At 35.5% G+C, this 14,374-nt stretch overlaps 1 protein-coding gene across 2 annotated transcripts in view; it reads left to right on the forward strand.

The window, feature by feature from the left end:
* The first annotated feature begins 495 nt into the window (after window positions 1-495).
* UBE2E2 (ubiquitin conjugating enzyme E2 E2) overlaps window positions 496-14,374 on the forward strand; it is a 185,872-nt gene continuing 171,993 nt past the window's right edge. Inside the window, exons 1-3 of one of the 2 annotated variants that reach the window (XM_088150798.1) lie at window positions 496-746; window positions 1,146-1,359; window positions 10,317-10,500. In XM_088150798.1, the coding sequence (XP_088006924.1) occupies window positions 10,325-10,500 (176 nt within the window). In that variant the 5' untranslated portion in view covers window positions 496-746; window positions 1,146-1,359; window positions 10,317-10,324. The remainder of the gene's footprint in view (window positions 747-1,145; window positions 1,360-10,316; window positions 10,501-14,374) is intronic. The other variant, XM_088150797.1, reaches the window with a different exon arrangement.

The raw sequence follows: 14,374 nt of genomic DNA on the forward strand, positions 1-14,374 counted from the left end.
GGTCACGCATTTCTGCCCTCTTCGCGTGGGCTAAGTGAACTTCTCCCCTCACACGATCAAGAACTAGCCCTATTATTCTCTCACTCCTAAACTTGGGTCTCCTCTCGGCTGTTAGCCCAAAGCAGCCTATAGAGCCTGCGGAAATCAGCCTTTCCTTCAAGCAAGCACCCAGGTATCCCCCTTCCCCCACACTCTGCCACAGCTCTCCTTTTTCACCTCAGTTTCACCCACGGAACAGCGCCTATCTCCCCTTTCCTGCGCTGCCCACTTCGCCCCAAACCGATCTCTTCCCTCCTGCCTTACCTCAGCCTCACTTTCCCTTTAAACTCGAGCTTTTGCCTCCGCCCTCCCGGCCGCCTCGTTTCCTCGCGGCCGCGCGCACTCGCTCCCGGCGCCTCAGCTACTTTTCCTCGCGCCGTCATTCCGCCCAGCCCGCGTGCTCAGGCGCGCCGCCGCCTCGTCCTTCCCTTCCCCCAGCTCCAGCCCAACTCTTGGCTTAATTGGGCCAGTCGGGAACGCGCGTCCGCGCGGCGGGTTTACTTTTCTTCAGGCGGCGGCGAAAGCGGTAGCTGGAGAAGTCACCGTCGAGGGTGGGTGGAAGAGTGGCGGGGGCGTATGTCTCCGTGACCGGCCGTGAAGAGGCACTCCTCACCCCCTGCTGGGCGCCCCCTCCCCTGGATAAGGATTGACACGCAGCGCACCGAAGCTGGAGGGCGAAAGACCCGCGCCTGCCCCTCCTCCCACAGGTAAAAGCGCTTGTTTCCCCCCTTCCCCACTCCTGAAAGTGCCCCCTCCTCGAATACAATTGCTCCCCCACTATTAAATCTGGCCCCGCCTACCGCGGTAAGCAGAGCTAGCCCCCTTCCGCTCCATGATGTTGATTGCCCACGAGGCAGGACCCCCCTCCCCACTCACTTGGCGGTGTTTCCTTCAGGCTAAAACGTCCCTCAGCTCCCGGTTAATTTTTCCTGCATCCCTCTCTCTGTAGTCAGGGCTCAGATACTATGCAAGTAGTTCCCGTTCCATTCCGGTTCCTCCCGCCCCCATTTCTTTCGTTCTGCCCAATCTTTACAGCAGCTATTTACCCTCCCCCTCCTTCGCTCTTTCCTCCCTCATTCTCTCTCACCCCTTCGTCTCTCCCACAGACATCATCAATTCCTCTGTACCCTAGTGCCATCCCTTTAATCGCCAGCTGCCTGCCAACACTATCCAAGACCACGCTACAAATGCCCTTTCATCACCCTTCTGTACTCACAGGAGAGAAAGGTGGATTTGATTCTCCCAGTGCTTTTACGCACGCTGAAGTGGAAATTCTGACCCATATTATAATGGGATATTTGAGTATCACTGATGACTAAGGTATGTAGGACCTCTATAAAGCAAAAAATAAAACATAGTGCTTCTTGGATAGATTTGTGCATGTCAAATATGCAGTCCTTTTTCATATAGCATGATCTTTCTACTCCCATCAATCAAACAGTGCTGCTTAGGCCTGCTAACTTCCTGTGACAAACACTTCTAAAATACTGATGATGTTACCTAGTCGGGTAATGAAACGTCTGCAAGCAAACAACCAAGCTCAGAGAGCACTAAGGACTCCACTCATAAAATAGTTTTTGTTGTCCTACTTAATCCTCACACACAATAGCTTATCACTTTTTATTTTTTATTTAATTTTTTAAAACTAATTTTTAAAAGTATACATTTGTTTCTTATCTCTTAATCCTGTCATATAAAGAATGGATTGTAACCAATCTTGCAGCATCCTCTTAAAATGTAACCTTTTTCAGAGCAATGCTGTCATTGGCCCAGATAGTCTAACAGGTAATTTCTAACACAGAGTTCCTTCCTAAACTCAAAATCACTCTGTTGCCCTCTTAGATGCTTATAGCCCATTATCATCCAAATGCCATAATTTATCATTACAAAGAAATACTCTTATACCAAATCACCCTAATTTCTGATTTGAGCTAGTTACACAAAATGTCTTCTGATCTGTGATTTTAGGATAACGATATATGTAGGATTGCTATACTAACAGTGCAACCCAAACTTATTTAAGAAGTAAGCAACTGTGGGGTTCACCTCAGGGTAAGTAATACAGTAATTCAGCCTTAGGATTGCTTTTCATTTGATTAGTTTTCCATATGAAATATTTCTTTATAAAAGGACCTGACTGTGTATTGCCCATTGTAACAGTATTTACCCACATGAGAATTTTATGTTACTCTGATATAAAATAATAGACATTCATGTATTTTTCTTAGGTGACAGTCTTCTGTTGGTGTGCAACTTCTTACACAGAAGTGGTATTGATGTAGGAAATTCATTACATGCAACTTAGTACTAGATTCCCACTTCCAGAGACAATCCTTCAATCTGTATAATCTATTGTCAGTAAATCCCACATCACTCTCAATCATTCCTACCATTCCTATATTCTCAATGGACCATTTTTCATCAACAGCACCAGCATTCCAGTAGCTTCTTCATTGTATCTTTTAAATGATTCAGCCAGCCTAACAATTTTCCCCTTAAAAAAGAGATATTTCATTTGAATTTTTGCATCATTTGTATTTTCCCCCTTTTTAATGTTGTCTTTTAAATGTTAAAACATTTTTATGATACTCCTGTATTCTATTACACTAGCATATACTGAGGGGAATTAGTTGATTCATCTTTGAAAATTATTTTCCCATGATAACCTGTGATTGCTGCTATCACTATCCTGTTAGTGTTTAACCTTTATTATCTTACTATTTGTTATATGTCCATAATCACCTTTTATCTCCATATGTACAAAATAAATCCTTTCTTCCTTTCTAGTTAAGTGAAACAAGTATTTTAGTAAGAAATGGTGTGTGAACTGAACTCTCTGTGATAGATATTTAAGTTTTCAAACAAAAGAAAAGGTCAAACAACTTCCCCTTCCCCCTTTTAAAACAGAGATCAGGGAAGTGTGAGAGCACACACTCTAGGCTTTTGTATAATAGCATTTTGTGATGGGAAATTTCTAAGCTTGCCTCCCACCCCCACCTTACTCATGTCTTTTCTGGAATGACCATGATATGTATTCCAGGCTAGCCTCAGGCCTCTTAATCTCATCTCCTGCCATTCTCCACTATCTTTTTCTACCTATTTCCTTTATCTGTTTTTAGTAGTTTTAATACCATTTTCTTTTTTTTACCCCATTTTCTCTTTATGCCTTTCCAAAAGAAATGCTAAAAAATGGAAGATGCCACATTTTAAAAGTATGCATTTTAACCTCTTGCCATTTCCAGTGCTGCATAATTATGTCTATGACATGTGGCTCTTCATCCCCTCTAGGGAGATAGAAAAATAGGCAGCTTGTATAAATCTATTACCTGTGTCTGCCTATCAGTATAAGTCAGCTGCTTTACTCTTTTCTCACCCACCTCCAGAATCTCAAACCCTAGCCTATTTAAGTATAAACCAAGGTCCCTTATTCTACTTCCCCTCCCCATGTACCAGTGTTTTTACATTCTTACCCTGATTGGCTCCTAATAAAAAAAATGGATAGAGCTGGTTGCTGCTCTGTAAGGACCTGGAATAAGTGTTCAGTTCATTTTTGCTTCCTTGAAATTAAAGATGCTTTAGGAAGACATCACTGTCTTCCATTGCCACTAAATCACAGTTGCATGTTCCTCAAGTTCTGCTCATTCTTTGTGGAGGGTGTTAAAAGGGCAGACTTGGGGGAAAAAAGAAGGTCTCCAGTTATTTATTAAAATTCATAGAGACCCCAGATTCTGTGATATCCGAGTTTGTTTCATTCTCTTGTCTTCTTAACCTCTCTGATCATGTTACATCCCTGCTTCTTTTAGCAGATGCTTAAAGCCTTTCCCTGCATGTGGAGCAATTTAATAGAAGGGATTTAAGCTGTGTCTCTTTCTTTAAAATGTTGCATTGTGACTTAACCTTGAGGCTACTTGATTGTACTTGGTGTTAATAGCAGCAATAAAATGTTTTCCTACTGCGTCACTCTCCATGGTTGGCTGTTTGTTTTTGTTTTCTTTTCTTTTGGCCACATGTAAAAGACTGAATTTCACATGTTTTTATATTGAAAACATTTGTTCCAAAATTTATATTTAGTTACAAATGTCTTAAAATGTAACTTGATGTTCATTCCAGATGCTTTTAGTATACTACATGAACTTTGTGTAACTATGTTTTGCTTGGGGGTAAAGTGGGGGAAAAAAGAGATAAGTAGATAGACAGCTAATGACAGATTTAAACATTTATTTTTGGTTGTAAAAGCTGACATTACTTATTGAAATAATGATATGTTACAGACTGCTGTTGTTATGCATTTATCTGATAAATTGTAACCCTTGAAAAAACAAAATGTAGTTGTTTTTTCATCAAGGGTTTTTATAGTACACAATTGTTAAAACAAACATATACTGTACTTGGAGAACACAAAGTGTTACCTTTTTTTCTGGCAAACCACTTGAAAGTACTGTATGCATAGTACTGTACTGTATGCATGCTTTCCTTTTTAAAAATGTGTTACTTAAAAGATCAGTTTTAAAGGGAAGAATAGTTCAGTTGGCACTAGAATATTGCCATTATTTCTTGGACTTTTAATTTAACACAAAAGCTAGATGAATTAAATATGCATATGACAATAATAGTTCAAAATATTGAACAGTAAAAATAGAATAAATATTTGAGAAGAATTATTTCTTTTTTCTGTCATAGTAAAGTGATGTATTTTTATAAACAATAGTTGTGACTTGCAATATTTATAATTACGTCTATCACTATTATTATTTAAAATTTATTGGTCACCCAACTCCAATGGACTCTGGCAGTGTACAAAATTAGAAAAAAACATGAAAACAGCTTAAAACGTTAAATCAGACAGCCCAGACTTAAATGATCTAATAAAACAACAAAATTAATAAAATAAACCGGGGCATTAGACAAACAGTAAACATCAACCTCAGGCTTGGGACCAAAGCCAAGTTTTGAAAAAAATTAATATTACAAATGTGCTTAATCAGTGGCATCTTTAAAGTAAATTATTTTTAATGATTATTTAAATATTGCCCTTTGTGATTCTCTCTGGAAAAATGAATTGCTTTTTACTTCTGGAAAATCATTTACAAATAGAAGATTGAATTCTAATTTCTATAATGGTTTAATCTGAAAAAGTCTAATACTTTTTATATTGCTTTTTATCAAATAGGTAAAATTTGTTACTTGATTTATCTCCACCTTTTCATCAGTTTATCCTATTCTAAACCTCTAAATCAGTTTTAATTACAAGTAGGGGCTCGCCAGCAGGAAAGGCAAGAGTGAGATGAGTAACCACCCATCTTACTTCAGGAATACCACCCCGTCACTTCAGGGAAAAAAAATACCATGGGTGCTAGTCTTAAGACTATTTTGGCCTTACAGGCAGCAGTCTAATGAGACAGCTCAGTAGTAATTACCCACCTCCTGAGTACCATTTGTGCCTTGGATCATGTTTGGCCTGAGAACAGAGTTCAAGGCCATAGTGCTGGTAAGTACTGTTACAGCAGTAGAATCAAAAGGGGCTTTTCTGTGAGACAGGTTGTAATGATTTGCCTTTTGTTTTTGAAGCAGTGTGCTTTATAGGAAGCAGGGTTCATTTAATAAGAAATACAGTTGGATAATTGCTGATTAACACTGTTGTTTCAGGTGTAACTGAGAATAATGCTATATATACCCATTTGATAATATTGTTTATTTTATATTATTGTACTGTCTAATTAGAATTACTGTATCAGCTTACTTACTGAACCATATATAAGAACTGATATTTTGCAGGGCCTTGAAGACTTGGCTCTTTGCCCAAGCTTTTGTCTAGGATAGTTGAAATCTTCTGAGTAGTATGTGTATGTTTTCATTGTTGCCCAGTTTTCCATCTTTTTGCTTCTTTGTTTTTGTTGTTATTTGGTTTATTGTTATTTTTTCTCTGTGTGTGTGTTTACTTTGTCAACCATGCAGAGTTGCTGGGAGTCAAGTGGTATACAATTTAATACATAAATGCATAAATGAAATGGTAAAATGTATTTATTTATAGTCTTCAAGCTTCTATGAGCATTGATCACTATTAAGTACTGGCTTGGTTTCATTTTTTTCAGGTTTTTTTTTTGTCCTGTGATTCAGTTTTATAAAAGATTCTCAAGTATTTCCCAATTAAAACATGTTAAAATTTCATAAAATAAGTATAAAAATGATCAAGTATAGTGAATTTCAGGAGTTACACTGCTTTGATAATTCTAGTACAGATATTTGCAAGGCGATATTTAGTTCAGGAGTATAACATTAGCTTCTTTTGGGTTGCTTCTGAATTTTGAGAGTTGGAGCCACTGTATTGAAGCCGTTGTGATCCAAACCCCAATCAGTATTGGCAATTTGATGCCCTCCATATGTTTTCAACTACAATTCCTACAATCCTTTGTTATGGACTGATGACTCTGTCTCATTTAGAGACAAACATGATTTTATTTAGAATAGATGTTGTGATTAATATTTTGATCCTTATGCATTTTCTTAGAAATAGAATGATTTAATTTAAATGCAACTTCTTTTGACTGCATTTAGGTTACGGGTGTGCAGCACCCCCCAAAATGGTTTTGATTGCTGATTCAGAAAGTTTTAGTTCCTGATTCAGAAAATAATTCTGTTGATTTGGAGAAAATTAGGGGCTACACGATTTACAGTCTAATTCCAAATGGACATTGGATTAATGTTGTGTTACCCACTGATTAGCATAAAAAAGTACAGATTTTAAAAAATATTGTTTTACAAAATAGTATTACATTTTCAGACATAGTAGTCCCTTCTGAGTGGTTGAAGCATGCACGGTTGCAAAAAAATAGATGCCATATTTTTGCAGCTAGTCTCCTTTAAATTCTTACTTCATTTTTTAAAATCCTGTAATACTTTTTTTTTTTTTGATAATGTTAAATTAGATTCATAGGTGTAGTTGTTCATTACTGGATGTAAAACACAACCCAATTCCAGACAGCAGGCTGATGTGATTTTTTTGTGTATGTGATGTATTGTTAGCACTATTCAGTCAAGAGGTCTTTCCAGAACTTTTCTAATCCATGTTTTTGACTGAATTTCAGCTCTTAAAGGCACCATTCTTGCCTGAGCCCAATATGTTCTATAGTTTGATTTGATTTTTGTATGTACAACTGTAATGTTTTCTATACTTCACATTAGTCAAAAGGTGGAGAAGTACTTATAATATATTCTATTTAAAATTGCAACAGGGAAGGAAAATCAATCATCAGTACAGGAATGATAGAAAAGAATACTAAACAGGATGTTCATCTTTTATGTAGCTTTTACTGCTAAATATTTGTATTATTAGATTTATATCTTATTTTTATTTTGTAGAATTATTTTGTAGCATTATTATATACATAATGTTCCTCCCTCCTATTTTTCCTGCTACAACAACCCTGTGAGGTGATTTGGGCAGACAGAGATTGACTGCCCCAAAGTTACCCAGCTGGCTTTCATGCCCTGGCTTCAGGGAGGAGTAGTTCTCACTGAGTTTCCCAGTTTCTAGTCCAGTACCTTAGCCTCTATACCAGACTGGCTCTCATTTAAAGCATAGAGACATAAGTGAGATAGATGGCATACAATTATGAAGAATAAGCAAAGTTTCCTAAAAGGCTAAATAATCCAAAATGCTAGTTTCCTGTTTTTCATTTGCTCATTCATCATACTGAAAAATATAGTGAAGCAAGTAACTACGCCAGCATAAGAATGAAACAGAATGGAGAAAATAAGTATATGCACAAGCTGTAGGGGAAGTTCTCTGTGAGGTTGAGATTTTATAGAACTCTGCCTTGCCACTTTCTAAAATCTTCTCATAGAAACATCCCTGTTTTAGTAGGCTTTGCATAGCATCTCTGTTGTTTTGGCTCTCATTGTTCTTTGTCACATTTTCAGACATTTATCTTCATCTACAGTCTTTTGTTACAAGAATTTTGTCTTCTTGTTATGCGAATACTATACTTGTTCATTTTTTTCTCACAATATTCTGAAAGAGTTTCTTCTTGTTGATATTTGTTTTATCAGATTTTCTCACAATAATTTCAGACAGGTTTCAAGTTGACATTCTATACTATCATTTTCCTAGAAATACAGCTTCCTCTATCCAGCTGTTGTAGTCTATTGACTCAGTCTTGCTCTTATTATTTGCATCTGCTGTTTTGCATGGTTTTTTTACGATTCTCCAGTCTTGTTTTACCCACTTTAGAAATCTCCACTCATTCACCATTCACTGACTGATCAACGCTTTTGTTATAGCTAATAAATATTAATTCGCACATATGTGGTAGCATGCACAAGTTACTGTATTTAACCACATGCTATTCTCTTGTTGTTTTATAGCATGGAGGAATTAACCAGCTGGATCTGGAAGCTGGTATATTCTTCATGAAAAGGAGTGTCTTGGGTGTCCTTAAGGAGGCAGTTACTAAGCAAAAAGACAACCTGTTGATTCTTCTGCTTTTGAGACCATTACTATTACTTTGAGGAAATACTAGATAGAAGCCTATGATTAGAAATAAAAAAGAATGAATTTTAAAATGTTGAAGGCACAATTACAAGCAATTCTAATGAAAAAGAAAAATGGAAAGTTTTTTTTTTTCTGACTTAAAATATATAGAGTACATGAAATGAAAAAAAGGGACTACAGTTGATGAGAGTACAGGAATTACTGGAAAGATGCACACTTACAGCTTATTCTTGGCCTATCTAGTCCAGCTTCCATTCCTTAAAGGCTAACTAGACTGTTATAGGAAACCTATGAGTGCAGTGGCATTTCCCACTTACTTCCTAACTACTGTTATTGGAAGCATACTGCTTATGGCTCAGGACTTTGACGTGACCATTCCAAAACATTAACTTTCTTCTGCTTTAACCATTCTTTGGTCATATGACATGCAGACTTGTGTGAAGTACAGATCACATTTTAGGTCATATTTATGCAGAAATATTGAAAATTCAAAAGGGTTCACAAACTTTTAAGCACTGCTGGACATCAATCCTTCTTGAATTTGGCTTATCTCTTTTTATAGCAGTTAAAATTATTACACCTGGTAGTAGTGAATTCCACATTTTTTCTATGTGCTTTGAAGACAGTCTTGAGAATATGAGATGTGGAAATGCTAATTCTTACATATTGCATAATAGGTTGAAGGCTAGTGATTAAGTTAACTTTACTAAAAGCTAAGCTTTCTAATTCACGTCAGTGAGCTGCTCCATAATTCTCCTTATTACTCAAAGGGCTATGCCCTGTTATTAAAACGAATTTTCAAGACAGCTCTACGTATAGATGGATTTAAAGACTATGGAGTATAATAGATGTATTTGACTTCAGTATAATGTTCTCCTTTTGCTAGTATTAAAAGAGACAGTGCATGAATTTTGCTTTTTGTTTTGTTTGGAAGGAAGTAATAAGTTTATTAGTTTTATTGATAAAATGTTCGTTCTTAATTAGGTACTGAGGCAATATTTCTACAATCCATTTAGGATTAGTTCTTCTAGCTTTGTGTTTTATATTTGTTATATTATTTTTTCTTACAACTAAAACAGTATAAGACTTTTATAATTTTCTCATAAGATTCTTATGTGAAATAATTTTCCCTTTGTTATAGAATTTGTTTTTATTTTAGAAATTTATAAGGTCACCCAAATTCACAAAGACAGGTTTAATACTTCAGTTCAACTCTCACTTCTTTGGAACTAAGTCTCATTGGATCTACTAAATATGAGAAAGATTGCATTCCAGTATTGGGATTCTGAGAGTAAAATCGTCTAAAGCCTCAAATAAATATATTTAGAATTAATATGTGACAATATTCAAATACATGTGATTTATCCTACAATATTTTGTTTAGTAATTTCAAAACAGGCAGCAGCGTACATTCTTCTGTGTATACTTTACATGAACAAAAGTATAACATAATCAGACAAAAGTGATATGTGATTGGTAAAATAATATAATAGGATCTGTCTTTCCTTAAAGGAGGTTTTGAAAGAGTTAGTAGACCATTTGGATAAAGCAACAAAGGGGATAGTAAGACTTGAGGACATAAATGCACTAAGGCATTGGTGACTGAATGTATTGAAAGAATATAAAGGAATCTTATTCAATCAGAATTTCATATTGTCAAACTTGTTACAGCATTTCATAATTCAGAAGTTTAAGGCATAATCTATTGGAACTAGATGAATAATAAAACAAGATGAATTGAAGTAAAAATGAAAAATATGTTTAACCTTTATTACTTTCCATTTAGAATATAAGATGTCCACTGAAGGGCAGAGAGTTGATGATAGTCCAAGCACCAGTGGAGGCAGCTCTGATGGAGATCAGCGAGAAAGTATTCAACAAGATCAAGAAAGAGAACAAATTCAACCCAAGAAAAAGGAGGGCAAAATATCTAGCAAAACAGCAGCTAAACTTTCAACCAGTGCTAAAAGGTACTTGCTCTTTCCGTTAATTTTCAATATTTTTTTTAATAGCTATAATTGGTAGTCTTACCATATTTATAGTGCTAACTGGTTGATTGACAACTGATTATGTAGAACATGCAATAACGGTATCTTGTTTAATAAATATACTGACCTCACAGTTATTAAAATTGGGCCATATTTATATGTTTAATGTATGTATGTGAGTAAGAGACAGACTAATATTCATATTTGTCAGTGTGGCTTATAGTTAATTAGTCGTAAGTATTTCAGACACTTCAGTAATTTAGCATGATAGAAGCATGTAGTAGAAGCAATTTTATTGCTGTAAAATTCAATGTTTTTTTTTTCCTTCAGTTGGTTAGATAAAATGTCAGTGTGACTTAATTTGATAGTGTTGAATGGCAGAATGTCTTAGCACTTTCGGCTTTCTCTGCCCCTAAGAGGTAAGAGAAATTGGGAGAACACTTAGAGATTTTAGGCCATTGCATCAGTCATTTCAAAATAATGATTGCTCTTCTTAGATTTTGTACAGATGGACTTGCATTAATAGGTTTCCCCAAAGCACATGGCTCTACAAGCCTAAACAGGAACATTCAAAACCTATTAAAGTCAGAAAACTTCCTAGAATATAGTACTATATATGTTTTTTTGTGTAAAATTCAAGGCAATTGTTGCTTCACCATTACACTGTTATATCTAATCAGCAAATCTCTGATTGGTTAATGTGGAACTACCACAAATATAATTATTAAGTAGAGCTATTTTTTCTTGCCTTTCCAGTTCTTATGCATTATTGAATTACCTCATTGAGTTACCTCATGCTAACACCATTTTGACATGCCATAATTCCATTCCTCTCTGTTCAATTTACGTACTCCACTGTCTTTGTGAATCTATCATGAATAGGTTCTGTTAATTTGTTACAGTGTTGTTGAGATGATCTGCATATCCAAAATATTCCTTCAACATTTAACCATCTAGGAGAGCTTTTGAATGCAAAATATAAAAATGCAGAATATAATTTAGTAAACATTGGTCTTTTAACAAGTCCAAATTGCAATTCTTCTTGATTATTTCAGAGGTGTATCATCAACAGCTTCAACCACAATCCATGATTGTCAGGAAACTATCACTAGGAAGATAGAGTTAATTTTTTAAAAGGAAAATATAGCTTTAATTAATGGGAGAAAAAGACTTTCCTGGTATACTCCTGTTATTAACTGTAGAATTCACCTTATATACTAAACTAGAGGTTTCATTCCATGGACTACGAACAAGTGATATTTTGGAAAGATTTTGTAGGTAGTCCTGGTGGAGGCACCAAAGTATTAATGTTAATATAAAGCTAACATCCCATGAGATTACCATATTTTGCAAAATTTGGGCATTTTTACTCATTGTCTTGTGAGATTTTGGAGTTCTTGCCCAAAATCTCATGTTTCCAGTCTGAAACAATATCTCATGAGATTTGATGATTTTATAATATTATTTTTTATTTAATTTTCTAGTTCCCCAGACACCATGAGGGGACCGGGGTTTCATATGTGCTATGGTGGCAACAGAACTTGCTGACTCCCAGTTTATGTGAAGGTTCTCAAGAGGATCTAAACTATTTAGATGATGTAGTAATGACTTTAAAGAAAAAGGTTGGGAATATCTATGTTATACTGTTTTAGAGACTCAGTTTATATCTTTTATATTGGCTATATGACCTGTGACCACTAACTGCATAATTTATTCATTGAAAACTTTTATTATGCCTTTCAAACCATTTCCCTAAAGGGAAGCTTTATATTTAGAAGCATAGTCTAAATATAATTTTAAAGGGACTAAAAAGAATAGTATAAGTTATTGATAGAAATGTAAGACTAATTCCATCAGTAATTAAACATTAATTTTAAAACCAAGAACAATAAAAGTGACTCTGCTGGTAAGATAAAGGATGCCAGCAAATATTATTAGGGAATGCATTCCACAATTTGGGTGTTACTAATAAAAAGGCCTCTTTCTCCTTGCCACCTACCTCCGTTGGTGAGTTACCTGAAATAGTGCTTCTAAAGTCTTTGTTAACATAAAGGCAGCTGAGGTGGAGTTACATGATTTTAATTGTGTGTGACTTTAATCACTTACATATTGAATTGTGCACAAAAATGTCATCAAGAACCAATATAGCTATTTATTACTGATGAGACTTATTCTAAATTTTTTGTGTGTGCCCGCGAGTCAGTTTTTGACTCTTGGCAACTTTCTGGATAAGTCCCTCCAGTTTTCTTGGCATGGTTTTTTGGAAGTGGTTTGCCATTGCCTTCTTCCTAGGGCTAAGAGAGAATGACTGGCCCAAGGTCACCCACCTGCCTTTGTGCCTAAGGCAAGAGTAGAACTCACGGATTCTGGGTTTCTAACCTGATGCCTTAACCACAACATCAAACTGGCTCTCTCCTAATCCCAATTGGGCAGCTACGTTCTAGAATAATAAGGGTTGGAATGGGCCATATAAGCCATTAAGTTTAACCCTCTGTTCAGTGCAGAAATTCAAATTAAAACATCTCTTACAACTGTGTATATAACCTCTGCTTGAGGATGTCCAGCAAAATGTAGATAAGTAAGTCCTAGTTACCTAATTAGGAAATTACTTAATTTCATAGGTAACTAGTTCCACTATCAACAACGAATTATTGTTACTGTTTTTTTCCCCAAAGATTCAACTGCTTTCTTAAAACTAAGATAATTATTTCATGACCTATACGCTGTTAGAAAATGGGTCGTGGCTTTCTTCTATATAATAACTCTCTTTAGGAGTGTTCTCAAGGTCCCATTCAGTCTTTTCTTCTTAAGGCTCAATCCCATTTTTTTTTACTTTGTCCTCACTCATTTAGTTTCAATTCCCTGATCATCCTTGTTTCTCTTTTTTGCACCTGTTCCAATTCCACTGAAACAGTCTTTAAATGTGGTGCCCAGAGCTGGACACAATATTAGAGATGAAGTCTAGCCAGTGTTGAAAAGAATGAAATTATGGCTTCCCATGATTTGGAAACTGTATTTCTGTTGATGTAATCTAAGATTGTGGTTGCCTTTTTTGTAGCCAGATAATACTGCCAATTCATATTCAATTTCTGATTAACTATATAATGTCAATACTTTTTTCAAATGTATTCTTACTAATCCCTCTATCCTGTATCTGTGCTTTTCTTTGTATTTCATTCTGTTATTTTCAACCCATTTCTCTAATTTACCAGGATTATTTTGAATTTTATTTCTACTTTCTAGGGTATTAGCTGTATCATTCAGTTTTGCGTAATCTGCAAGTTTGATAAAAATTCCTTCCACATCTTCAAGTAAATAAGTAAAAAAAATACTGAATTACAGGATCCAAGATTGAATATGATGATGCTTTGACTAGAGTTGTTAAGTCAGTTGTCAATCCACCCTAAAAATATGCTATTCCATCTATACTCAACCAGCTTGCTAAGCATGAATATTACAGAGTCTTTGTCAAATGCTTTGCTGAAACAAAAATGGCTAACTGCAGTTTCTGTTGCAATCATGCGCACAGCACACATACAGTAACAGTAGACTAGGTAACAAAGCATAGATAACCTGAAAGAGCTATGTTATCACTGTACAGCTAGGTCTCGACTAGTGCGGACAATGAATCCCACAGTGTTTGTATTATTTGAATACACACTATTCAGTGTTATATTTCTCTGGAAAATATGGTAATTGGTTCCAGCTTGATGGAAATAGGCAATGAAAATTTTTAACCATAAATTTTATGTTTATTAATGAAATATTACAGTAAAGGATAAAAAGAATATATTTATAATTTAAATTTATTGTTAACAAATTCACAGAGTAATTATAGAAAGGGAAAAAAATATGC

This window comes from Python bivittatus, unplaced genomic scaffold (genome assembly GCF_059951505.1).
Source record: "Python bivittatus isolate LINGU-HERP-01145 unplaced genomic scaffold, Pbiv_v1 ctg000610_np1212, whole genome shotgun sequence".
NCBI lineage: Eukaryota > Metazoa > Chordata > Lepidosauria > Squamata > Pythonidae > Python > Python bivittatus.